Genomic DNA, 27,864 nt, shown 5'->3' on the forward strand with positions numbered 1-27,864 from the left:
TGTTTTCACCTGATAGTACCGTGCGTCGGCAGGTTTGTTTAATTGTTATCGTTAAAAATTAATAGTTATTTTTAAACATACGTTATTAAGCTTATGGCGTGATAGTGGTGGTATAATATTGTAAAAATAAAAAAAAAAAACAAAGGTTTAATATTGTGACTGAAGTTCTAGCTCAAAATTTGACACGTATGCCAAAAGTTGGCATTTTACAGATGAACAAAAAAAACTTAGCACAGTCTCTGTTTCTGTTTGTATTATATTATTATTTTTTTTGTAGCAATGAATTTAAAGATAGGATAATTGTTTAAAATCGTTCTTTCCTTTTAGATTAAAAGATTCAACGATTCAAATTTTTTTAACTTAAGTGAAATTAGAGACCACTGTAACCATATGTCATAACTAATTTTTATATCCTGGACGCTGTTAGAGGAAACTAGAGGAACGAAATAGTATATATTGTCGATGTTAGCATGGCATGTCCTTCCATCTTTTTGCTTCAGTGTGTGTGACCATATACTCGTACAGACGTGGTGCTCTGTTTGTGTTTGTGAGGAACCGTTTTCAGTACTGAGGGCCCACCATGAAATGTTTTCCGAAATTTCGAAGCCAAACGAAACACAAATTTGATGCAAAAATTGCATTATACACACCGTTTAAAAATATTAAACAAGTTAATATATCCTGACTTTGGTCTTTTATAGTAGGAGTTATGACGAACGAAATGTTAAGCTTCATTTACTGGGTCGATTTGAGTATGAACAAAAACACGAAATTGAGTCCGAAAATTCGGAATTTCATTTCATGGTAGACCCCCAGTTCTATCACGTATTAATCAGTCTACTTACGAATAAACTGATGTAGCGCTGTCATGTTTCCATTTCCGAGGCAAAAGTTTTTTCTTGCAGTCATTGTCCCACCACCCAAATTGTGTCACTATACTGGATGTTTTTTTAATGGATGACAATGGAGTGGTAACTCCGCCTGCGCTAACGGTATACGCTGGCGGGGCTCAAGTGAGAGATGATAGGTGAGAATGACCAGTGTAGCCTGGTCGAACGTCGAGGCAATTCATGTGAATTATTATAATTTACGTGAATAATTATTAGAATTTGAACGCGTTAATTCCTGTTTCCTTTAAATCATTCATCTTGATAAAAAAAGAAAACATTTATTTTAATTTCTATAATTAAACTTATTATATAATTCTAAATAAACAATTGTCATTGTTAATTAATTATACATACCACATATAATATTACAATAAAAATTAAAATACATTTGTTTTATTTACATTCTCTTTATCATCATCATCATTTTACCCATTGCTGGATATAAGCCTTCCCCATAGACTGTCATAAAGAACGGTGCTGAGCCACCTGCATCCACTGACTCCCTGCAATGCATTTCAGGTCATCACTCCATCTAGTGGGTGGTCGTCGTACACTGCGTGTGCCCATACGCGGTCGCCAATCAAGAACCTTTCTTCCCCATCTGTTATCGGTTCTTCAAGCTATGTGCCCAGCCCTTTGACACTTGAGCTTGTTTAACCTTTCTATTTGTACTACCTACTCGTATTATCGTATTACAGTGTTATTGTAATTTTATGTCAAACTTGAGATTTTAAATCAGAACTAATAGCTACAACGGATACTTTTATAAATACTGCAAATATTGATCCAAAAACGAAAAAAAAAAAAAAAATTAAAAATTTGATTCGCAAAATTAACGACTTTAATCGTGAATTCGTGACACAATTAACACGAGTATAAAAAGCTGTTGAAGAAATATCGTAATACTAACAAAAAAAAAATACAATCCAATCGAGAACGTGTCTATTCTTGAAGTACCGCAAAGGAACACTGTATCTCAAATAAATAAATACCTTTTTGACATACTCTGTACAACACGTACAAGAAAGACAAAAGAATTGATAAGAAAGCCCTAAGAATATTCTAAATGATGGTGTGTATGGTTTGCTCCCATTTTCTCATATGTTAATTTTTCTTTGTGTACTTGGTTAAGAGTTTACTAAGCGATTTTTAAATGCTTCCATTGTGGTTGTAGAACTGTAATATGTTTTTATTTAAATACCCACTTTGGACAAGCAGTTTTAAGCTAACTACCTACTACCTAACTTCTTTTTCTAACACTGTCTTTTTCATCTTTGCTTAGAGTTAACAAATATTCAGTAATTTTTTCATAAATACGAGTATCAATTGAAATATTTTTGTGTAATCTAAAGTTTTTATATTCATACTTATATATATCGTGATGGTGAAATTGAACCTGTATTATAATACACGCCTTTAACACGAGGAATAGTTATAGTTATAGGTGGCTCTGCTTCAGGATCAAAGTCTTCCTCAAGAGGTCGCTGTTCGACTTTCGCCTTCCTCTTCCCTAAGAAATAGGCACATACACCTAATAAAGCTAAAACTATTACGACAGATACAATAATCAGTATAATTACTAATATTGATGTATCTTCTGTTGAGTCTGGGTTTTCTCCAATAGTTGTTGCTTGAGTTGTCGTTGTTTCACTGGTCGTTGTTTCACTAGCCGTTGGTTCACTGGTCGTTGTTTCACTATCCGTTGTTTCACTGGTCGTTGTTTCACTGGTCGTTGTTTCACTGGACGTTGTTTCACTAGCCGTTGGATCACTGGTCGTTGTTTCACTGGACGTTGTTTCACTAGCCGTTGGATCACTGGTCGTTGTTTCACTGGACGTTGTTTCACTAGCCGTTGGATCACTGGTCGTTGTTTCACTGGACGTTGTTTCACTAGCCGTTGGATCACTGGTCGTTGTTTCACTGGACGTTGTTTCACTAGCCGTTGGTTCACTGGTCGTTGTTTCACTAGCCGTTGGTTCACTGGTCGTTGTTTCACTAGCCGTTGGTTCACTGGTCGTTGTTTCACTAGCCGTTGGTTCACTGGTCGTTGTTTCACTAGCCGTTGGATCACTGGTCGTTGTTTCACTATTCGATATTTCACTGGACGTTGTTTCAGTAGACGTTGACGACACTATGCTGTTTTCATTTAAATCATCGTATGGAGATTCTATAAAAGTGTCTGTATATATCGTTGGTTGATTAGCTATTAAATCATATTTGATTGGATCATAAAGTATAAATTCTGTATCTGTATTACCATCTTCGTTCCAATTTTTTAAAGATCTTCTTACTCTGTCTATTTCTGTATTAAACTCACTATTAGCATCAGATTGACTGTCATAAATAATTTTATCGCTACTTACTAGATTTTCGTTGTATATACCAGCATTAACAATATTATATGCAAAAAGTGTTAATAAATTATCTGTAGTAAATTGATTATCTTGATAAGAAACATCATTTAATATCAATTGTATTGAATCGATTAGAAGGATTTCATCATTTTCAGTAAATCCGTGTAGTTCAATCTGAAATGAAATGACTTTATTATTGTATATATATATGTTGAATCGATTTTCTATTATAGATGGAGGATTTTAAAATATGTAATAGACGTTTTGATTTAAATACATCATTTTAACTGTGTACATTTATCAATCTAGATGGTCTGTTTTATACAAGATCTCATGTTACGTAAGGAATATGTTGGAAAGGAGTGGAAATAATTAATTGTAATATGTTTATTAATAACGCTATATGATGTTGCCTGCCTTTTTCTTTATCGAAGTGTATTAAAATTCAACCTTATAAAATTATAAGTGCGAAAGTTTGAAAGGATAGATGGGGATGAGTGGATGGATGGGTGTTTGTTACTTTTTCACGCAAAGAATAGACAAACTACTGAACGGATTGGAATGACATTTGGTATATGGGTTTTTTTTGGTGGATGAAAATGGTATGGTAAGCCCGCCTGCGCTAACGGGGTACGCTGGCGGAGCACCAGTGAAGGGTGATCGATGAGAATGAAAACAGGCCAGTTAGCCCATCACGATGAATTCATCAGGAATTAACCATGATAGTTTCCAGGGGAACCACGAGGAGGTCGACCTGGTTAGGTATATTGCTAGCAATGGGATTTTTAATCTCCATTACTAACAATCCCTTTCCCCCTGGTATATGGGTAGGTTATATCCTAATTTAGGATATAGTATACTTTATGTCCTAAATACAGCTAGTAAAAAATAATTATTAGACATCCATCAGGACAAAAATGTAAAGATATAGTCTAGGGTTTGATTAGTGTGAAACGTGATAGAATGGAAATTGATAAAGGAATTTTATATCACTCTAAGATATCAAAGGTATGCTGTTGTATTCAACTCTTTGGAATGTTACGATAATAATCGAGATAACAATATAAGTATAAATTAAAATAATTTGTGTAACATAAGGTCGGTTATAACTTTAGGCTTTGAAGCGGTTTTTAAATGGGTATAAATGAAACAGTAATCTGTAGAAATATATTGGCGGGGCATCAGTAAAGGATGACAGATGAAGACTAAATAGATCAGTTGGTTCCCCTGTGATGAATTCAACAATAATTTATCACTATGATTTTCAGGGAAATCGCGTAGAAGTTGACCTGATAATGTATAATGCTAACAATGGGGCTGATAAACACCATTGTTAACATCCTTTCCCCTGCTTTTAGGTAAGAGTTTGGCAGAGACAGAAATATATAACATTACATATTTACCAATATTATACATGTTTGTATTATTAATTAAGTGGTGCAATAAAGAGCAAATAAATAAATAAATGTTTAATTGAATTTGTAAATCAAATTTAGGATATATCTTATACTTGGTATTATGAACGACAGTCCAATTTCTATCTCAATCTATTAATAATCTAGTCGAATAGCTAGTTTTATTATAATAATATATTATTAAAAAATATTTTTATTACATATTATATATGTTTGTTGCTTTTATATATTTTCCTCTGTTAAAAATTATTCAAATATGTACAGTAGTTTAACATGAGACATGAGCAGTACCATAGACATACCAGAGTATACTGTTTCACCCATGATACTCCCCATGCGTTGCCATTCCTGAGGGCTCAGGTGTTATTCCTCTGAACCCTGTAAATTCTTTGCCATATCCCACCATTCAAACCGAAAAACAGATATGCAAACACAACTGCTTTACGAATGAATACGACAGAGGTGCTCAATTAAAAGTCGTACAAAGTATCTAACAATTATTAAATTTTTAAATAATCAACCAAGGTAATAACTAAAATCATATATATATATATATATATATATATGTTTTGACCCACCAATATAAAGGGAATGATATTACAAAAAATAGTAGCGGGTAGTTGGTATACGCACAGTAAAAATTTGTGGCTCCTCATTTTATTTAATTTAAAATTATAGAAATTAAATGTATATGGTACATACGTGCTAATATTGTACAATAGTCACCTCTGCACCTAATCCTCTCACATTTCACAACCTCTGGATAACATAAGTGTCAGCAATGGATCTATACAACAAGTTGTCGAGTAATATGGAGGAACTTAGTCATACATTCCAGAGCCGTATGACACAATATGAAGAAAACTTGAAGAGTTTCTCGCAGCCTGATGGAAGTACCCAGAGCGTTCAATCGGCATTGTCCAAAGACTATAGTGACTTCAAGAAATTAATGTGGAGTACACTGAAGACTATCAAGGAGCAAATGGAGCTATTATATCTTGGACTTGACAGGCATGAAATGGCTTCCCGCAGGAAAGTCCTTCTCTTCCATGGTGTACAAGACCCAAAGGATAATGTGAAATCTGCTGTTCTTAAAGTTATTTCTGAACAGTTAAAACTGGCGGATATCTCATCAGATGACCTTGTTACATGTCATCACCTTGGCTCGGACACAGGTAGGAAGCGACCCTTATTAGTACGTTTCCAGCAGTATAAGCATCGTGATCTTGTTTGGAAGGCTAAGACGTTGCTCAAGGGTACTGGATTGACTATATCGGAATTTCTTACAAAGCCTCGACATGATGTATTCAATGCTGCCCGTGCCCGGTTCGGCGTGAAGAGTAGTTGGACCTCAGAGGGCAAGATTATATTATTGCTTCCTGACAAAAGTCGACATAAGATCGAAACTATGTCTGAGCTCAATTTCCTATTAAAGAAATTCCCATCGCATGTCCCGGAACGGGGGTCTCGAGAGAAGCAGCTTGATAACGTGAGTGACTCAACTCCTACAAAAAACATTAAGGCGGGTAGATCCAGACGCGGTAATAAGTAAATATTACTCTGCTGTTGCTTTACTATGACTTTTGTTTAATTTAATTATCACAATTTTTGAGATCGCATCTTTCTGTGTAGTGTGCACTGTGTTTTGTTTGCTTGATAATGTGCTTTGAATCAAATTATACTGCCTCATTAAAGTACTTGTAGTGTTATGTGGGTAGTAAAACATAACATATTTCAAAACAAATTGTCAACGCTCTTAGTTACTGCAGTCATTTACACCTCTCAGATATTTAAATGTCAAAGTCAAACATTACATTGAGTTGCCAGTATCATAAATATTGTATCTGCATGCTAACCCTTAATCTATGGTTATACATGTTTATGGATTAGGGATATTCTTCAGGGGAATATTCTATATCTGTGAGTTTCCTTCACTTTAGATGGTCTTTGTTTAAATGTTTTTATTCGTAATACTTGATTACGGCTTATGTTGTTTTGTATAATATAGGTAACTAATGATGAGTGCAAAGGTGCATTTATTGTTTGAAACTTAAAGCTTCCTTTAGAATTAAATATAATTATTATTAATATATTATTTATTTATCTTATAACTATAATGTCATTAAATTTTAATGACGATTTTTTTTCTTGCTCTTCAAATGCCAATTCTGACGACAGTTATGTTAGTGCTTTCACTGAAGATGAGTCTACATTACTGTTACGCCGTTTGAATCAAATAATGTTACCATACAATAAAAGCAAATCTATAAATATAGTCCATATCAATGCTCAAAGTGTTCCTGCTCACTATGATGATCTTTTGTCTAGTTTCGATCCCAACACAGTGGATGCTGTCCTTATTTCCGAAACCTTTCTCAAACCTTCTCTCCTATCTACTCAATTTTCCCTACCAGGTTATACACTAATTCGGAATGATAGAACCGGGGCTGGGGGAGGTGGTGTGGCTATTTACCTACGAACAGGTTTATCGTATACGATTGTTGACCATTCTCCTAGTATTTATTCTCAGTCTGCGGAATATCTTTTTATAGAATTAAACCTCCTACACTCCAAATTACTACTTGGTGTTTTTTATAGTCCGTCATGTCATATAGACTACTTCTCTTCTTTTGAAAGTTACTTAGAAAACATATCAACTTTATACGACCATACTATTATTCTTGGAGACTTTAACACTTGTTTATTAAAAAATGATTACCGTTCCCAGAAGCTCCGTAGTTTGGTCTCGTCCATTGATATGCATATCCTTCCATCTTTAGCCACACATCACGCCCCTCACAGCTCCCCATCACTTCTCGACCTAATTATTGTAAACAATCCTGATAATGTTAATACCTCTGGACAAATAACTGCTCCTTTTTCTTATCATGATTTAATCTATGTATCGTATCGTGTGCGTACACCTAAACCTTCTTCCAAATATGTACTTCTTAGAAGCTACAACAAGATTGACTTGGAACAACTGCGTTCAGATGCTAATAAAGTTGACTGGAATCCAATTTTAGAATATTCTGACATAAATGACAAAGTCAGTAAATTTAATAGTGTCTTAAACAGACTATATGATTCTCATGCTCCCCTTAAAAGAGTCAAGATTAAACATCTTCCTGCACCTTGGCTTGACAAACGTATCAAGTGTTTAATGTCTAAACGAGATAAAGCCAAGAGACGCTATCGCATATCACCAACGGAGGATAACCTGACTACTTATAGGAGATTACGCAATCGCTGCACTAGAATGTGTAGGGATTCTAAACGTCGCTATATACATAATTCAGTAATTGACCACAACCCGGAAAATTTGTGGAAATTTCTTAAATCACTCGGCATTGGTAAGTCTACTGGAGAGATCTCTAACAATTTTAATCCCAATGACATCAACAAACATTTCTCTAAATCACCCATATACCTAGACAATAATGTCAAAAATACTACTATTGATCACCTTCTGAAAATGCCTAGACCCGAGTGTAATCCCTTTTCTTTCAGCATGGTTACAGAGTGTGATGTTAAGAAATGTCTCCTCAATATCTCTTCCAAAGCTTCGGGTGCAGACGGTGTGAGCATTCTAATGATACGACCCATTGTTGATGAACTATTGTCAATAATTACTCATATAATTAATTTTTCTTTAGACACATGCTCTTTTCCCGAGCTATGGAAGAAAGCACACATTATTCCTATCCCTAAAACATCCAATCCCATATCTATTTCTGACCTGAGACCTATCTCAATACTTCCCACCTTATCTAAAGTATTGGAGCACATTGTGCACAAGCAACTATCCGTTTATTTGTCTGGCCATAACTTGCTGAGTCCTTATCAATCTGGTTTCCGTCCTGGTCACAGCACAGTTAGTGCACTTGTCAAAGTAACTGATGATATACGCTGGGCTATGGACAACCACTCCCTGACACTCCTTGTTCTATTGGACTTCAGCAGTGCCTTTAATTCTGTTGACTATGACATTCTTTTAAGTATCCTTTCATCTCTTAACATATCTCCACCTGTAATCAATTGGTTAGATTCATATCTTCGGGGCCGATTGCAATGCGTACGCTATGATGAGGTATACTCAGATTGGTGTGAGGTTGCATCTGGAGTCCCACAAGGCGGCGTTCTCTCCCCGCTTCTTTTCTCAGTATTTATTAATGCTATTACTCAAGTAATTTCTTCTCCCTACCATCTCTATGCAGACGATTTGCAACTATACCAACACTTTGAACTCTGTGACATCTCTGAGGCTATTGATCATATAAACCATGATTTAAATAAAATATCCCATTGGGCAAAATCCTACGGACTTCTAGTCAACCCCCGTAAATCTCAGGCATTAATAATCGGGGGGCATCGGAGATATAGTGCTCTTGATATTGATGTTTTACCTTCTATTTTCTATGAGCAATCTCCAATTCCGTATGCTAGAAGTGCCAAAAATCTTGGAATCATGTTCGACAGTAATTTATCCTGGGGTGAGCATATCAATGGAGTAAGTAGGAAACTATACTTTTCTTTTCACTCGCTCAAACGTTTTCAGAAATTTTTGCCCATTGAAACGAAAATCACACTCGCCCAAGCTTTATTACTACCTCTTCTAGATTATGCTGACGTATGTTATCTAGATGTCACAGAGGAACAATTAAATAGGTTGGAGCGGCTACAGAATTTATGCATACGTTTTATTTATGGACTTAGAAAATACGATCATGTCTCCTCTTACAGAAGCATATTAAAATGGCTCCCAATTCGTCAACGTCGTGATTTTCATCTTTTATCTTTCCTGTATTCTGTACTGTATAATTCTTCCTCTCCATCTTATCTTTGTGAACGTTTCACTTTCCTTGACCCCACTGGCATGTCCAGTAGGTCGAGTAAATCCCTTATTCTTAAAATCCCTCCTCATACCTCCTCATGCTATAGTGGATCATTTACGGTTCATGCGGCTAGACTATGGAACTCTCTTCCACTGCATATTCGTGAAAGTCAATCGCTGAATATATTCAAGAGCAGATTAAAAGAGCATCTTCTGTCCTCATAAACTTATTATGTCTATGTATGTATATGTACCTATTTTTTTGTATGTAAAGAGATATTTTATGTCTATGTATATATGTATATGTATACAGATATGTATTTATTTTGATTTTAATTGTATGAGTTATTTATGTAGTCAACATATTTCATATGTTTTAATAGAAACATCAATAATGTTTCCTTCTATTATTGTACGCATACTGCCCGCTAATAAATAATTAATGCTCCTTTCCACTCAGGGTTTGCTGGAAGAGAACTCTTACAGAGTTAAGCTCGCCTATTGTACACCTTTATTTTATATATATTATATGTAATATTTTTTTTGTGTACAATAAAGAATAAATAAAAATATTATAAAAATGGCATACACAGATAAGGTGTGACGTAAAATGACGTATTCAGATAGGATATGGCGTAAAAATGACATATTCCTTCTACGGCTTATAATTTACTAGTTTATGGGGATTTGTAAACTCAAATGACCTAATAGGATATTAAAATTAGGAAACTAAGGATTTACATTCCATTCTTAATAGATTTGAACTACGATTGCAATAATTTCACTATCTTTTTTCACTCAATTTAATTAAAAAAATCTCTTCTAGTTGATAATAATATAAAAAACATTCTTACGATTACTGTCAATATTACAAAAGAGATGTAAAAAAAATATTAACTTACCCTTAAAAAAAAGAAGAAGGAAAGGAAGAGGAAGAAGCGAAAGAGGTTTGTTTGAATCGAAGCATTTGGCGTTCCATTGTTTCTGCCTACCCTAATGGGAGACAGGCGTGACGGATATGTATGTATGTATGTATATTAACTTACCCTTTTAGTATCATTTGGAACCGGAAAAGTAAGAGTCAACCATTCCGGTATCAACTGATCCTGATTGAAAATATCAGATCTTTTAAAGGTATGACTGAGTGGAAGGCCGTTCTCTGGATACATAATCACTTTTAAACCGCTATTTTCATTATGCAGTCGTGTGTAGACTTCCAGTTGGAATATACTTCCTGAAGGCAAATTACAATCGGGAACCAACGTGATGCAACTATCAAATGACGCTCCGATAATTATCTTGTTCCGTTTCAACAGTAACACGTCAATGTTATCATATTGCACTATATTCCAATTGGCTTTATTCACGCACCCCTCAAAATGTATATTGACAAGACTGGTATAAACACTTTCGACCGCTAACAACGTTAGGGTCCACAAAATCGTCAAATATTTCATTGTTGCAATAAACAAATAATTGATTTGGATTCATTATCGCTCCGAATACACTATCATTATCTTTCCCTATGAACATTTTACTGTAAGCCTGATAAAAATAGCGTCGTTTATTGGTTTATATTTCCTATCGATATTGGAAATGGCGTCGTGTCGTGAAATGAATAATTTATTATAATTACTGATATCTCGTATTTACCCGCGTAAATTTGAATAAAAAATGATTTATACGAGACTTACGTGTTATGGCATGGTTTACCTGTGTATTAAATTGTATTTTAATTTGTACAACCATAAATTACCTGCACAGACAAGTGACAATTAGTCCGTGGAGGAAATTTCTGTTTATATTTGCCACGTCATTCAGAATAAGTATACTTTGTTTGGGGGAAAGGGATTTTTAGTAATGGGGAGGTTAGTGTCCATTGCTATCAATATATCCTATTAGGTCGACCTCCATGCGGCTCCTCCTGGAAACTTATCGTTGAATTCGTCACGATGGGTTAACTGACCTACCTTTTCTTTGTTGCAAAAAAATTAAACTTCTGTCTTTCTTGTGTCTTACAGTCACGCAGCTGTGCTTGTATGACGGTGTATTTTTTTAATAGATGATAATGGAATGGTAACCCCGCCTGTGCTATCGGTATACACTGGCGCGGCAACAGTGAGGGATTACATAAAAAAATATTTGAATATGATATATATTTGTTGTTACTTCACAAATAAACCTGAAACACTAACAGAAATAAAATCACTACAAGTTGAATGATCGAACTTTTCTTATGTAAAGAATGGAGGAACCAGAGGGAGACTTTGTACAAAAGTCGTTTGCTTGGGTACCTCTGTCCCATTCGTGTTTCAACCATAAAGCAGTTGTGTTTGCATGGCTGTGTTTCGGTTTGAAGGGTGAATTTACAGGGTAAAGAGGAATAACATCTGAGTCCTCAGGAATGTCAACGCATGGGGGGTAATATTGGCGAAACAGTATACCCTGTTATGTCCATGGTACTGCTTATGTCTATAGGCGACGTTTACCACTTTCAATCAAATGGGTCGTCAGCTTGTTTGCCATTCTAAGTTGTATAAAAATACATATCTTGCTTCCTGAATTTTAAAAACTGATTTCATGCATATACATGGGCTCCGATGGAATGACCAATGATGACGTTTTAGGTAGGTAAAGATAGGTCTATTGCTAAACGTAGGTCTCTTCCATAAGGAGGGTTTTGCCAACAGTTAGGCTTTAGCATTATTTTAGGAGGGGCACTGCTACCCATCCATTAATCATTAAGTACCGGTGTGGTCCAGTGGTCTCGGTTCAGAATGGGCCACACCTTTCTTTCCCGTGGGTGTCCTAAGAGGCGACTAAGGGAGGGCGAGGTATGGGCAATGGCGTGCCTCTGAAACATTTCTAAAGCCTACCTTATCTTATATTCGCATATGGGGTCAGCTAAGCTGTTGCACGTCGACCCATTGGGATCTTTTGTGCTTCCCCCTGCTTTATACCATCATTTCATAGATCCTTTGTGTTACCTTGACGATATCCCGCGGTTTAAGATATCTGTAGTCCCCTGGTTCTGGATAAGCCGTTCCCAGTAGACTCATACGCATACTTGCCAACGAATCGCAGTTGCACATCAAGTGTTCCATGGATTCCGATTTCTCCCCGCACAGTCTACACACTAAAGCCTAACTGCGGTTGCCAATCCGCCTGTCAAACGTGGCAGCTATTAGCAAAGCCTTTTAAGGAGAAGGCTTATGTTTACCAGTTAACAGTTAAAGGCTGATATAACGATGATGAATTTTGAGTTACATTGACTAAATAAACAAAAAATTATAATATATTAATCATACGAAAGTAAAATTTTAACCGACTGTTAAAGAAAGTGCGGTTAGTCGGATTCTTGTGAATTTTATTTTTACAACACAGGGGGCAAACGAGCATGCGGCTCACCTGTCGGTAAGTGGCTACCGCCGCCCATGATCATCCACAACACCAACGGTATTGCAGATGTGCTACCGGCTTTTAAAAAGGATTATGCTCTTGAAGGTTATGTTGTCGTATCGGTTCGGAAATACTGCTGCTGGAAGTTGATTCCAAAGAGTGGTTGTACGTGGAAGAAAGTGCCTTGAAAGACTTAATATATTATGTAACTTAATCTAGTTTTTTATTTCGTATTTCAGAAATAAGAAAACAAGTGAAATAGTAAAGTTTTAGATGAAGTATCATAATTAAGATTGTGTTCCAATAAGAAAGTCGCCTTCAATTGTGGCAAAACCATTTATTTTGAATAAAAAACTAAACGACTAAACTGATTTTAATAAAATTTCTATTGAATCACTCTGTAAGTTTATCCTTTTAGAAGAAAATCTCCCAATCAGTTTATAACTGATGGAGTTATGACGTAACAAAAATAAAAAAATGTACAACCGAATTCAGAATCTTCTTTTTGATGTGGGTTGATAAAACATACATCAGTTTTAAAGTTAGAACTTCAGAAATACAACAGTGAAAATCTCGTTCAACTTGTTGTATTAATTTATGTATGATGGCGGAACAAACATACAAACAAAAATATTGACAGGCAGACAAAATTTCAAAAAAATATTCCTTTATCTTCTATTGCTCCTATTCAAACTCCTTACGTAATCTTTTTTTTTAAATACATTTCAAGTACAAATATTGTCCAGATACAATTTCATTACATTAGTAAGATAAGATAATGGCATGTTTTGCAAACAACATCCGATTTTTAATAATGATATTTTATTAATTTATTTATTGAATTATAATTATAATGTTTTTCAATTACACAAGAAAAAGCATTGGCATGGTTAACTTATGATATTTTTTTTTTATATTCAATAAAATATTTGGTACACATACAACGAAATTGAGATTCATTATTTAATGAAAAAGACTAACACAATGAAATTACCTATCATATCATCACATTTACTTATTTAATAATATTGAAATAATTAATAATATTGAAAATAATCGTTTCTTTTGTATGGGCTATGATTATCAGCAGCCCTCGCTCTAGGAACACGAATAGTCGGTGGTAGTTCTTCAACATCATAAAAAAGAATTTTAGGTAATTCGCTTCTAGATTTTCTTACACCAAGCTGATAGAATAACATAGCTGTCACCGCTAAAACTGTAAACAAGCCCACACCTACTAAGGTAAATATTACAAATGTATTCCAAAGTGAAGATTCCGATTCTATTTTATCTGGACTCTCAGTAGTATTATTACCAGAATCAGTACTTTCTGATGGACTAGTATCACTTTCTACTTCTATCGTTGTTTCTTCTTCAGGTAATTCTGTAGTTGTCTGCAATTCTTCTGTAATATCTGTCTCCTCAGTCATCTCATAAGGTGTAGTTGTATATAATGGCAACGTTGAATCAGTTATCGTTGTATCTTCCGAACTTATTGTAGATATAGATGCTGTAGATTCAAGTATAGTTGTTGTTAAATCTGAAACAGTTGTCTCCTCTAATATCGGCGTAGTAGAGTCACTGCTTGTTGTTTTCTCGGAAGTAGTTAAGTGCGATGTCAAAGTTGAATCAGTACTGTCTTCAGAACTATTTGTTGAAATTGATGTTGTTTCGGATTGCGTTGTGTCATCAGATGTCGCTGAATCAGTGGTTGACGAATCATAAGCAGTCGTTTCTTCAGAATTAGTTGTTGATAATATTGTTGTAGACTCAAATGCAGTTGTCTCATCTGTGTAGGTTGTTGTTGTTTCAGGTACGGTTGTATAATCAGAAGTACTTGCATCATCAGTAGTAATTTCCGTCGTCGTAGTATCCGCTACAGTTGTGTCTTCTTCGGCATATACATTACATTCTTTATCATCTATATTAGATGGTATGTATCGAAATGAATCGATTAACATATCAGTATTGTCGCTGATGAAAGCAATAAACACGATCTGAAACAAAAAGATACTAATTTCCTTATGGTATTAATAATTACTCTTTGTGCTATAATTTTTATCTATCTATCTCATGATTTGCCTCAGGAACTAATAAAGAGTATTATGTACATATAAAGTATATTCTGTGATATTTATGGTACTTTTTATCTCGACAGGTGACAATTTGTTACTTCCATTGTGAGTGGGCTGTTTTTTGCTAATCTCAAGTAATTACATAACGACACGCTACCGTAGAACTAAGAATTTGTTCACATAAAAAAAAAAGTAATAGGAGGGAGTTCGATCAATTGAACAATAATTTAACAGTGTAGGGTCTCAAAATACAATTTTAGAAAAAATTATGTCAACTTAAAAAACATTAAGTAATTTTTTCGTTCTAGTGTTAATTGCATCCACAAGACTAGTTTTGTTTAATATAGATTTTACAACGGTTTTTAAAAGAAATATGGTTTTATATTCAATATATAAATATATTGAATTCTCGCAAATTATGACTTGAACTTTGTTTAATCAATTTTTTTAAAACATAGGGGGTAAACGAGAATGCGGCTCACCTGATAGTAAGTGATTACCACCGCCCATGAGTATTCTCAACACCAGAGGAATTGCAGTTATGCTGCTGGCCTTTTATAAAGAATCCTTGAAGATGTAATATTGATTTGGAAATACTGTTGCTAGAAGTTGATTTCAAAGCATGGTAGTCCGTCTAAGTAAATGCTTTGAAAAACACACGGCTGAGGACCACGACTCATTCAAATAGTTGGTATAGAATTTTAGTCTCTTATTTAATCGAATTATTTACTTTCGTATTAGTTAATAAATTTTCTCAAGATTTATATACTGATAGGATACTTTTGCAGATGTGAATCTTCTTACAATATAATTACTTAATTAAAGAGCGTTGAGCGAGAAAAGGATGATGGATAAACTGTGAATATTTCATCATTTTGGGTATATCTGTTATTAGTATATCAATTATTACCAAATAGTGGCACTCTTGGATTATCAAGACTCAAATTACATTTCAGAATGCATTTCAGAAGAATTCTTTAACGATTTTCATTAATATTATCCTTATTTTATAAAATATTTCATGAGATTTTATTGCTATCTACTTTATGATATTAACTATTTTATACTTACAACGCAGGGATCACAAGTTTTCTTAGTCAAATCCATGGTAATAAATGTCCAACCAGGTGAAAAGTTATCCACCAGTGAACCATACATTATAGTTTCTACAGGTATATTATGTTGATCAGCAGCCATAATGGTTAACACGTTTCCTTCATCCGTATATACAAGAATTTCTACAGTTCCACCGTTTATCACTTTAAAATTGAATGACGCCACACAATTGTTTTCTCCTGTTGGTGTTATAAATTTTTCACTTGCTGGATGTGGTCGACATACTGTGGATGAGCTATAGAATTCTGAAGTCCATGTATCTTGAATTTCACTACATAATGGATGGTTGAAACTGAAGCTGTCGAGTCCTTCATTGAAATCGAATGTAACACAGTCCTCGTCAGTTACAACACGGTGTATTAGCAAAGTGCAAAATATAAAAATTAAATTAGTGTTGGCCATTTGTGTTAAGTTATACATAACGTAGTCACCACAAAAACTAAATCCATGTATATTACGAGTATATATACGATCAAAGACCAATTTTGGGGTTCCATAACAAAATGTGTTAGAATTATACAGTTATGCCGGGCCATCTTATAGTAGTCATTAAGTATTGGATCCATAAAAATTACAAAAGTAGGGTTTGTGTACGATAACAGCCAAATTAGTTAAAAATAACTGTGTCGTGGCTGTAAGTTGGCTGTGTAAGTTGTGGTTATAGAACTTCTTTATTTTTTCATTGATTTCGTTAAAATTTTAAGTTGGATATCATATGTAAACCACCATTAAAATTTATATAATGTAACATAAAAGTTAATACATAAATTTTACAATAGATATACTATAGATTATTGTACATTTTTTCATAGTGAAAATGAAACGAGTGATACAAGTCAGTCAGCACGAGCCATGATGGTATTTTAATTGAATTTGCTAGTAATGGGGTTGCTAGTCCATTCACTAACAGTTCACTCTCTCGCAGTGTCGACTGATTAGGTACTACAATTCGTGAGCGAATCTAAACTTTGACTTACTAGCTTTACACTTACCAGCTTTAGTCTGAGTCTTAATAGAAGACAATAAAGGACAATATACTTAAGCCGCACAGTGGCAGTAGTGGTAGCAAAAGACGATGGTTAGGGAGGAAAGGGATTGTTAGTAATGGAGACTGAGAATCCCATTGCTAGCAATATACCCAACCAGGTCGATATCCTCGAAGTTCTCCCTGGAAACTATCATGGTTAATTCCTGATGAATTCATCATGATAGACTAACTGACCTGTTTTCATTCTCATCAGTCACCCTTCACTGGTGCTCCGCCAGCGTATCCCGTTAGCGTAGGCGGGGTTACCATACTATTTTAACCCATCAAAAAAAAAGTAGACGAGGGTGTTGTTTCCGTTTTATTATAAGTACAGTTTATATAAAATAACAATTTTTTATATCGTCAACCGACTTCAAAAAGAAGGTTCTCAAATCGGTTGTTCTTTTCTGTTTGGTACCTCATAACTCTAACAGTTATAAACCGATTTGGAAAATTATCTTTTCATCTGAAAGGATATGCTTACAGTTTAGTCCCGTAGAAATTTTATCTTTTTTTTTCATACAACTTAGAATGGCAAACAAGCTTACGGCCCACCTGATGGAAAGTGGTAACCGTTGCCTATAGACATGAGCAGTACCATGGACATAACAGAGTATACTGTTTCGCCCATGATATCCCCCATGCGTTGCCATGCCTGAGGACTCAGGCGTTATTCCTCTGTACCCAGTAAATTCACGCCATATCCCACCCTTTAAACCGAAACACAGCCATGCAAACACAGCTGCTTCACGGTTGAAACACGAATAGGACAGGGGTACCCAAGCAATCGACTTTTGTACAAAGTCTCCCTTCCTCCATCTCTTCAGTAGTTTAGTTTTTGAAACAGAATAATTGGTTTTATAACAATTGAAATCGAGTTCAATATTCATATTCAATCGATCCAATATTATAATTATACACATGTATATTATACGTCTATTTTGGCTTTACTCACATTTTAAATTCGTGGATTTCCGACTGATTTCAAACACAATGGGAACCCTTATTCATGAGCGCGCTCACGGCTGTGTATAAATACACTTACATACACGTATACATAAATAATACATACTCGTATATACACATACCTAAATAATACATAATAATTACAATAGTTATTATTCACTGATACATTTTACTATTTAGCAAATGCTACGGAATCCTTATGTTGTTGTCTTTCCACGTATTAAGCTTGATATTTAGTTTTTGTCTATGATAAGATAAAAAGATTATTGGCCTCCAATTAATAATAGGCCTATGTAAATGTAATTATTATCGATTAATTTGTTATTTGATGTGATTTCGTAACAATAAAAAGCTACTGTATGTACTCATTCGAATCAGAGATAAAAGAAGTAGGTAGATTTTCTATACAATTTAGAAAGGAAGTAATCAATCATAAATTTCGTTTGCACGCTACTCGTTGTTATTTCTTAGTATTAAGTTGTTATATATGTCACCGTGTGTGCCCCGGCATAGAATAGGCCACCCCTTCCTTCCCCGTGGGTGTCTTAAAACATCTCTAAAAACTTAACTGCGGTTGCCAACCCACCTGCCAAGCGTGGCAACTACTGGTAAAACTCTCCTTATGGGAAGGCCTTATGTCCAGCAGTGGACAGTTAACGGCTGATATGATACGATACGAATCAGTAATATGGTACCTTTTCACGATAGCGATGGGGTACGAATAATTAGTTATTTTTTTATACAACTTAAAATGGCAAACAAGCTGACGCTCCACCTGATGGAAAGTGGTAACCGTCGCCTATAGACATGAGCAATACCATAGATATAACAGAGTATACTGTTTCGCTCATGATACCCTCCAAGCGTTGCCATTCCTGAGGACTCAGGTGTTATTCCTCCGTACCCAGTAAATTCACGCCATATGCCACCCTTCAAACCGAAACACAGCCATGCAAACACAGCTGCTTTACGGTTGTAAAACGAATGGGACAAAGGTACCCAAGCAAACTACTTTTGTACAGTCTCCCTTTGGTGAATGTGACGAGTAATGTATCCTTAAAACTTCTACAGGGAGCTAATTCCGTTACCAGAGCATTCATGAGAGAAAGCATCTCTGGAACTAGGCAAGTAGATGACTCTAGTATACCTACTAAATAACATTTACTGTGTTTATTATTAAACGAGTTGATATTGAAACAAATTTCATTCTTATTTATGCCTGAATAATTAACGCCTATTCTAGTATTTGGATTGTCACATAAGGATAAAATAAATCAAAGTAAAGTATTTATTTCATTATCGCATTTTATTAATAATCTATTAATTAAACATTATTAATTTCAATACATATATTATTTGTACATTGATTTGTAATTATAGATAATAATTTTAGCAAGTTATGTACAAGTGGTACTTATTTATGATTTTGTTTGAAAAGCGACACAAATTTTAGTATGACGTGTCCAGGACTACCAGGCCAGTATCAGTCCAGTTGGTATGTTATGGGGAGTCTCAATTTTTTTTGCGATTTTTAGACCTATGTTTATTAGGAAATTATGTTTCATTAGTAGAATATTATCTTCAAAGGCTACTGACATATACATTCTGTACAATGACTTCCGAATCTTTGACATAAACTGCGGAATAAATAGCTTAAAGAAATCTAAATAAACGTACGTCAATAAATTCAATAAATATTTTATTTGTCGAAGAATTATAATTTACACGACGATAATATAAAAAAAAAAACAAGTTTTAAAACAGTTATTGGTATACGTGTGGTATATATAAGAGGGCACCAGGTGGACCGTTCCCACCTCAGAATAATAATAATAATAATTTATTTATTTGCTCGAAATGTGGTCTTAATAATTATTGAGATACACATTTCGCCTTATCTAAAGGCATGCAAATTTTTATTTCAGCACATGCTAATTACTTTTAGTGGCTTACGTATACTAATAGCCTAGTAGGAGTCAATCCAAAAATATTGGCAGTCGCACACATACCAAAGGTAGCAGAACTAAATAAATACAAATACAAACCTGATACCCATACCAGTAGCCAAGCGAAACTTTACAAAGACTTGCCTATAAGTCCATATTCATCTTTTTTATGTAGCCAGGTTCATACTAGAAAATAATTTTAAATACACTAATAATTTTTGGATGTTATGGGCGTATAAAAATTGTCAAAAAGATTGACTAATGATTATAATGTTTAAAGGAGAAGTTACATGAAATAAAGCACAGATCTAGTGCTAGAAAAGTCCTCGAAAAGAAATCGAATTAGTAGTACAGTACATAATAATAAACTTAAAACAATTTTATTTCATGTTATTATCGATGATACAATAAAAGGCAGACTGTGAGTGAAAATCATAAGAGCAACACAAAGAGAGAGCAGTATAGTAGTACCGTATTTATTCTATTCTAAACTTTATTCGTGCTCTTCGTTCTATAAATTTAAATCTACATGTCCCAGTTTTTTTTTTGTAAAAATGTATGAAAATTAAAATATTTTTAATGAGTTTAATGAAATAAATAACATAATGTAACAATGATCTCTCTTAAATCATCTATCCAATTCGTGTTAGATATTATGTGAACGTAAAGTAATACAATATATTTATATTTAATAATTAATTAAAATTATTGTAAATTATTGTTTCTTTATGTAAGCTATGATTATTGGTAACTTTTGCTCTGGGAAGGCGAAGAGTCGGGGGTAGTTGTTCAACATCATAAAAAAGAATTTCAGGTAGTTCAATTCTAGATTTTCTTACAGCAAGCTGATAAAGTAAAAAAGATGTTGCTGCTAATACTGTAAATGAGCCTATAGCTACTAAAGTTATTGTAACTGTATTCCAGAATGAAGATTCTGATTTTAATTTATTGAGACTTTCAGTGGTATTAATAATAGAATCTCTTTCTGTGATAGAATTATGTTCTGTCGTAGTCTCAGTTAGCACGGTGGTCGATTCTGTACTGGAAGGAAAGTCAGTTGTCGTAAAATCTGTAGTAATCATGGTAGTAATAGCTATGGTAGTTGATATATCGTCTATAGAAGAATCCATTGGCTTAGTGATTGTCCCCGTAGAGACGTCAGTTGTCATAGAGTCATTGATAGACAAAGTGAGTATAGTTTCTGATTCTATAATAAAATTATCTTCAATAATGGATTCTGTTGGCGCGATTATTGTTTCTATACTGGTTGGTATCTCAGTTGCCATTGAATCGGTGGTAGTCAAAGTAGTAGTAGTTTCCGTATTAGAAATGTGGTAAGTAGTCGAATCCCTCGAAGTTTCTTTACTGACTGAGATGTCAGTTGTCGTAGAGTTGATGGTAAACAAAATTGGTGTAGTTTCTGTAGCTGTTTTACTTGTATAAATATCGTTATTCGTTGACTCCGTTGACATGGTGATTGCTTCTGTACTGGACAGAATATCAGATATCTTTGAGTCGGCGCTAGATAAAGTAAGATTAGTTACAGTATTTGTTTCTGTGACAGGAGTATCGTTATTCGTTGACTCCGTTGACATGGTGATAAGTTCTGTATCTGTTTCCGCAGCAGAAATATCGTTAATTGTTGACTCTGTTGACGTAGTGAGTATTTCTGTACTGGTCGGAATGTCAGATATATTTGTGTCGGTGCTAGTGAAAGTAATAATACTTTCTATACCTTTATCTGTGGTAGAAATATCGTTAATAGTTGAATCCGTTGGCATGGCGATAAGTTCTGTATCTGTTTCCGCGGTAGAAATATTGTTAATTGTTGACTCTGTTGACGTAGTGAGTATTTCTGTACTGGTCGGAATGTCAGATATATTTGTGTCGGTGCTAGTGAAAGTAATAATACTTTCTATATCTTTATCTGTGGTAGAAATATCGTTAATAGTTGAATCCGTTGGCATGGCGATATGTTCTGTATCTGTTTCCGCGGCAGAAATATCATTAATTGTTGACTCTGTTGACGTAGTGAGTATTTCTGTACTGGTCGGAATGTCAGATATATTTGTGTCGGTGCTAGTGAAAGTAATAATACTTTCTATATCTTTATCTGTGGTAGAAATATCTTTAATAGTTGAATCCGTTGGCATGGCGATATGTTCTGTATCTGTTTCCGCGGCAGAAATATCATTAATTGTTGACTCTGTTGACGTAGTGAGTATTTCTGTACTGGTCGGAATGTCAGATATATTTGTGTCGGTGCTAGTGAAAGTAATAATACTTTCTATATCTTTATCTGTGGTAGAAATATCGTTAATAGTTGAATCCGTTGGCATGGCGATAAGTTCTGTATCTGTTTCCGCGGCAGAAATATCATTAATTGTTGACTCTGTTGACGTAGTGAGTATTTCTGTACTGGTCGGAATGTCAGATATATTTGTGTCGGTGCTAGTGAAAGTAATAATACTTTCTATATCTTTATCTGTGGTAGAAATATCGTTAATAGTTGAATCCGTTGGCATGGCGATATTTTCTGTGTAGAAATATTGTTAATTGTTGACTCTGTTGACGTAGTGAGTATTTCTGTACTGGTCGGAATGTCAGATATATTTGTGTCGGTGCTAGTGAAAGTAATAATACTTTCTATATCTTTATCTGTGGTAGAAATATCTTTAATAGTTGAATCCGTTGGCATGGCGATATGTTCTGTATCTGTTTCCGCAGCAGAAATATCGTTAATTGTTGACTCTGTTGACGTAGTGAGTATTTCTGTACTGGTCGGAATGTCAGATATATTTGTGTCGGTGCTAGTGAAAGTAATAATACTTTCTATATCTTTATCTGTGGTAGAAATATCGTTAATAGTTGAATCCGTTGATGGCGATATGTTCTGTATCTGTTTCCGCGCAGAAATATCATTAATTGTTGACTCTGTTGACGTAGTGGTATTTCTGTACTGGTCGGAATGTCAGATATATTTGTGTCGGTGCTAGTGAAAGTAATAATACTTTCTATATCTTTATCTGTGGTAGAAATATCGTTAATAGTTGAATCCGTTGGCATGGCGATATGTTCTGTATCTGTTTCCGCGGCAGAAATATTGTTAATTGTTGACTCTGTTGACGTAGTGAGTATTTCTGTACTGGTCGGAATGTCAGATATATTTGTGTCGGTGCTAGTGAAAGTAATAATACTTTCTATATCTTTATCTGTGGTAGAAATATCGTTAATAGTTGAATCCGTTGGCATGGCGATATTTTCTGTATCTGTTTCCGCGGTAGAAATATTGTTAATTGTTGACTCTGTTGACATAGTGAGTATTTCTGTACTGGTCGGAATGTCAGATATATTTGTGTCGGTGCTAGTGAAAGTAAGAATAGTTTCTATAACTTTATCTGTGGTAGAAATATCGTTAATAGTTGAAGTTGGCATGGCGATATGTTCTGTATGACAGTAGAAATATTGTTAATTGTTGACTCTGTTATCGTAGTGAGTATTTCTGTACTGGTCGGAATGTCAGATATCTTTGAGTCGGTGCTAGTCATAGTAATAATAGTTTCTGTATCTGTTTCTGCGATAGAAATATTGTAAATAGTTGACTCTGTTGACGTAGTAATTGTTTCTGAACTGGTGGAAATGCTCGATATCGTTGAGTCGGTGCTAATTGAAGTAAGATTAGTTTCTGTGTCTGATTCTGCGGTAGAAATATCGTTAATAGTTGAATTCGTTGGCGTGATAATGGTTCTTGTACTGGTTGGAATATCAGATATCTTTGAATCTGTACTAGTCAAAGTAAGATTAGTTTCTGTATCTGTTTCTGTAGTAGAAATATCGTCAATAGTTGACTCTGTTGATGTTGTAATTGCTTCTGTATTGGTTGGAATATCAGATATCTTTGTGTCGGTGTTAGTCAAAGTAAGAATAGTTTCTATAACTGTTTCTGTGGTAGAAATATCGTCAATAGTTGACTCTGTTGACATTGTGATTGCTTCTGTATTGATTGGAATGACAGATATCTTTGAGTCGGTGCTAATCAAAGCAAGATTAGTTTCTGTATCTGTTTTTGTGGTAGAAATATCATCAATAGTTGACTCTGTTGACGTTGTGATTGCTTCTGTATTGATTGGAATATCAGATATCTTTGAGTCGGTGCTAATCAAAGCAAGATTAGTTTCTGTATCTATTTTTGTGGTAGAAATATCGTCAATAGTTGACTCTGTTGATGTTGTAATTGCTTCTGTATTGGTTGGAATGTCAGATATCTTTGAGTCGGTGCTAGTCAAAGTAAGATTAATTCCTGTATCTGTTTTTGTGGTAGAAATATCGTCAATAGTTGACTCTGTAGATGTTGTAATTGCTTCTGTATTGGTTAGAATGTCAGATATCTTTGAGTCGGTGCTAGTCAAAGTAAGATTAATTTCTGTATAGGTTTCTGTGGTAGAAATATCATTAATGGTCGAATCCGTTGGCATGGTGATGTATTTTGTACTGGTTTGAATGTCAGTTGCCGTCCTTGTATTATTAAAAGTCTTCGCTGCAATAGTGGTAGTCTCTATTTTGGTAGTATCCGTCTCAGTTTTATTTTCTTCTGAATATATTTTACATTGTTCATTATCTACAGTAGATGGTTTATATCGAAATGAATCGATCAACATATCAGCGTTTCTGCTAATATTGGCAATAAACACAATCTGAAACAGAAGGATACTAACTAAATAAAGTGCCCCATTTCATGTATATATATATATAATTGTATATGTTATTCTAAGAGATACCATAGTATCTATTAAAATAACATGTAAACAATGATAAATTTATATATATATATATATATAGGTATATATAGGTATTCATCTATTAGGAAAACGAGTCTATACTTTTTACTCGATGTCAAGTCAGCCTGATTCCCCATAACATGTGACAAGAGTAAATAGGTTTCATTAAACAATATTTACCTACTGATGCTCTAGTTTATTACTATCGTATTTTATATTTAACAATTGTAACATAAACCTTTTACTACTGTTTGTGAAGAGAAAATAACTCACATACAATCATACATATTTTAGGTATCGCCATTGGTATATAAATTATTAGCAAATAGTGGCACTTAATCCAAGACTCCAATAACATTTCCGCATTGCATTCCAGAAGAGCTCTTCAAAGATACCTATTTTATTTTATTATTGTCTTACTGGATATTTTTAATATTTTACACTTATCTGTTTTTTTTTTCTATACCACGAAAGCGGCATACAAGCATACAGCCCGTCTGATGGTAAACGGTTACTGTAGCCTATGGACGTATGCAGCACTAGAGGTGTTAAGTGTGCATCATTATTGATTATATTATACTCACAGCGCATGGGTCACAAGTTTTTTCAGTCAAGTCCATTGTAATAGACGTCCAGTTATAGACGGGTGAATCATACTCTATTGTTGTTTCAGGTATATTATCTCGGTTAAGAGCCGTAATGGTTAACTCGTTCCCTTCACCCGTATATGCGAGAATTTCCACAGTGCCACCGTTTATCACTTCAAAATTGAATGACGCCACACAACTGTGTTCTCCTGTTGGTGTTATAAATTTTTTACTCGCTACATTTGGCGGAGACACTGTGGATGTGTTATAGAATTCTGAAGTCCATGTGTTTATATAATTACTACACATTGGGTGGTCGAAATTGAAGCTGTCGAGTCCTTCATTGAAATCGAATGTAACACAGTGCTCGTCAGCTACAATACGGTGCATCAGCAAAGTGAAAAATAAAAAAAATAAAATCACGTTTTCCATTTGTATCAAGTTAGACATAACAGAGTCATAACAAAAACTAAAACTGCGCACAATATGCGTGTCTATGTAGTCATAGACCAATTATAGGGTTCTGTAAACAAATGCGAAAAACCTTTACAATGCTTTAGATTATTTATGATACTTAAAATGGCGAATAAATTAACGGAACGAAATTAACTTATGGAAAGTGGTAACAGTTTTCTTTAGACAAGAACAGTACCACGGGCATCATATAGTACTCTAATATGCCCATGGTACCACTCATGCGCTGCCATTTCTGAGGACTACGGTGTTATGTTTCCATACCCTGTAATTTTGGTGCTGTATTCCGCCCTTTTAACCTAAATATTTCCATGCTAGCACAATTGTTTTATATTATATGTTTCTGTAAATTCACGCCATATTCAAACCGAAACACAGCCATACAAACACAACTGCTTCAAGGTAGAAACACGAATGGGACAGAGGTACCCAAGCAATCGACTTTCGACAATGTCTCCCTCTGGTGATAAAAAAAACTTTCTAAATCGATTTATAACTAAGGGACTTATGAAGTAACAGACAGTGAATTTACTGGGTACAGAGGAATAATATCTGAGTCCTCAGGAATGGCAACGCATGGGAGGTATCATGGGCGAAACAGTATACTCTGTTATGTCCATGATACTGTTTATGTGTATATGTATAGGCGACTGTTACCATTTTCCATCAGGGGAGCCGTCAGCTTGTTTGCCATTAGAAGTTGCATAAAAAAAAAACAAAAAAATATAACCTAATTGTGATCCTTCTTTTGTTGAAGCCGGTTGATAAATAAATATACATTTCACTATTAAACAAATGATACGGAATCCTCATGCTTTTATATTTTGTTGGTGATAAGATAAATTCGGGTAAATTAATGATTTCTTTAGTCAGGGGATATGGTTTTCTTGGAAGGTCTTAGTATTGTTAGGTTAGCTCAAGTATGTTCACATCATATATAAGATATGCATTCGACACCGGAAGTATAAGTGAAGATAACGAAATAAGATAATTATTTTTTACAGATCTATTTCTTTTAACGCGCCACCTACCTATTTATGCTTTAATTCCTTCTACCCAAAGGTTGTCTGGAAGAGATTGCTTAGCAATAAGACCGCCTTTTGTACTACACTATACGTATTGAAAATTGTTCAACAAATCCTGTTATGTTGCTGCAATAAAGTGTTAAATAAATAAATAAAAATAAATAAATAACGGACGTGCAAAAACAAAAGTTCTTTTTTAAAATCTACTAGGTACCTATATGGTTTTTCTTTCAATCTACTTAAACGGTGTCTAGCTCAGTGTCTTACATTTAAGAGCTCCTTAAAACTAAGTGTGAAAGAAAAGTTACGTTAATCTTTATAGATCCTGAGATAGCATGTTTTATACATTAAGAAAATTTGTGAATATACTTTCTATCTTAAGGTTGTTCACTAAACAAACTTAGACAAGAACTACTAGATGGCGCCGGAATCGAGACTTGTGATTTTTGTTGATTATTTTATAATTAAAGATAATTTTAAGTAAAATTTCTAAATTGGCGAGTGATTATGTGTTAATTGTTCATCCTAGAATCGTTTAGTGCCCACTCCAGGACGCAAACAAAGATTCTCAATAAGATGTCAGAGAGCACATGTGTGCCTTCTTTAAGAGGTCAGGTCCTTTTGGAAAATAATCTTGTAATACGACAATGATTGTGTCCCACAAAGAAAAAACGGATTTAATTTATGGCAAAACTAGTTTTGATTTAAAAACTAAACTATCAAACCCATTTTGATAAAATTTCTTTGCGACCAATCTGTATGCGTATTCTTTATATAAAAAATAATTACCTAAATCGGTTTATAATTGAGGAAGTTATGAGGTGATAGACATAAAAAATATACAACTGAATCAGGAACCTCCTTATTTTTAAGTCGGTTAATAAATTTAGATGAATTGAGTATCTTCTTGTCTTAAATATGGTAACATGACAATTTTGCAAGTTATATAGGTATATGTACATGTATTATTTTATTTTA

The 27,864-nt window shown here is 34.4% G+C and overlaps 4 protein-coding genes across 4 annotated transcripts; 1 reads left to right on the plus strand and 3 right to left on the minus strand.

The window, feature by feature from the left end:
- Positions 1-2,257: 2,257 nt before the first annotated feature.
- Positions 2,258-11,019, minus strand: LOC113510738 (uncharacterized). The gene is made up of 2 exons (XM_026894252.3): positions 10,540-11,019; positions 2,258-3,418 (listed from the first exon to the last, which is right to left on the minus strand). Exons 1-2 carry the CDS (start codon positions 10,948-10,950, stop codon positions 2,258-2,260), a joined length of 1,572 nt encoding a protein of 523 aa, XP_026750053.2. The 5' UTR covers positions 10,951-11,019.
- On the plus strand, positions 5,353-6,240 carry LOC116413664 (protein unc-13 homolog C-like). Its single transcript, XM_052896334.1, has one exon. The coding sequence runs from the start codon at positions 5,441-5,443 to the stop codon at positions 6,209-6,211; it is 771 nt and encodes a 256-aa protein (XP_052752294.1). The 5' UTR covers positions 5,353-5,440; the 3' UTR covers positions 6,212-6,240.
- A 2,836-nt stretch (positions 11,020-13,855) lies between the features above and the next one.
- Positions 13,856-23,337, minus strand: LOC116412679 (mucin-3A-like). The gene is made up of 5 exons (XM_052896377.1): positions 22,983-23,337; positions 22,666-22,866; positions 20,728-22,558; positions 16,039-16,522; positions 13,856-14,889 (listed from the first exon to the last, which is right to left on the minus strand). Exons 1-5 carry the CDS (start codon positions 23,335-23,337, stop codon positions 13,930-13,932), a joined length of 3,831 nt encoding a protein of 1,276 aa, XP_052752337.1. The 3' UTR covers positions 13,856-13,929.
- Positions 23,338-23,408: 71 nt separating this feature from the next.
- On the minus strand, positions 23,409-26,301 carry LOC128200979 (serine-rich adhesin for platelets-like). Its single transcript, XM_052896378.1, has 2 exons — positions 25,385-26,301; positions 23,409-24,716 (listed from the first exon to the last, which is right to left on the minus strand). Exons 1-2 carry the CDS (start codon positions 25,835-25,837, stop codon positions 23,409-23,411), a joined length of 1,761 nt encoding a protein of 586 aa, XP_052752338.1. The 5' UTR covers positions 25,838-26,301.
- Between the last annotated feature and the right edge of the window lie 1,563 nt (positions 26,302-27,864).

Source organism: Galleria mellonella, unplaced genomic scaffold (assembly GCF_026898425.1).
Source record: "Galleria mellonella isolate WM207_F2 unplaced genomic scaffold, CSIRO_AGI_GalMel_v1 utg32, whole genome shotgun sequence".
In the NCBI taxonomy this organism is placed as follows: domain Eukaryota; kingdom Metazoa; phylum Arthropoda; class Insecta; order Lepidoptera; family Pyralidae; genus Galleria; species Galleria mellonella.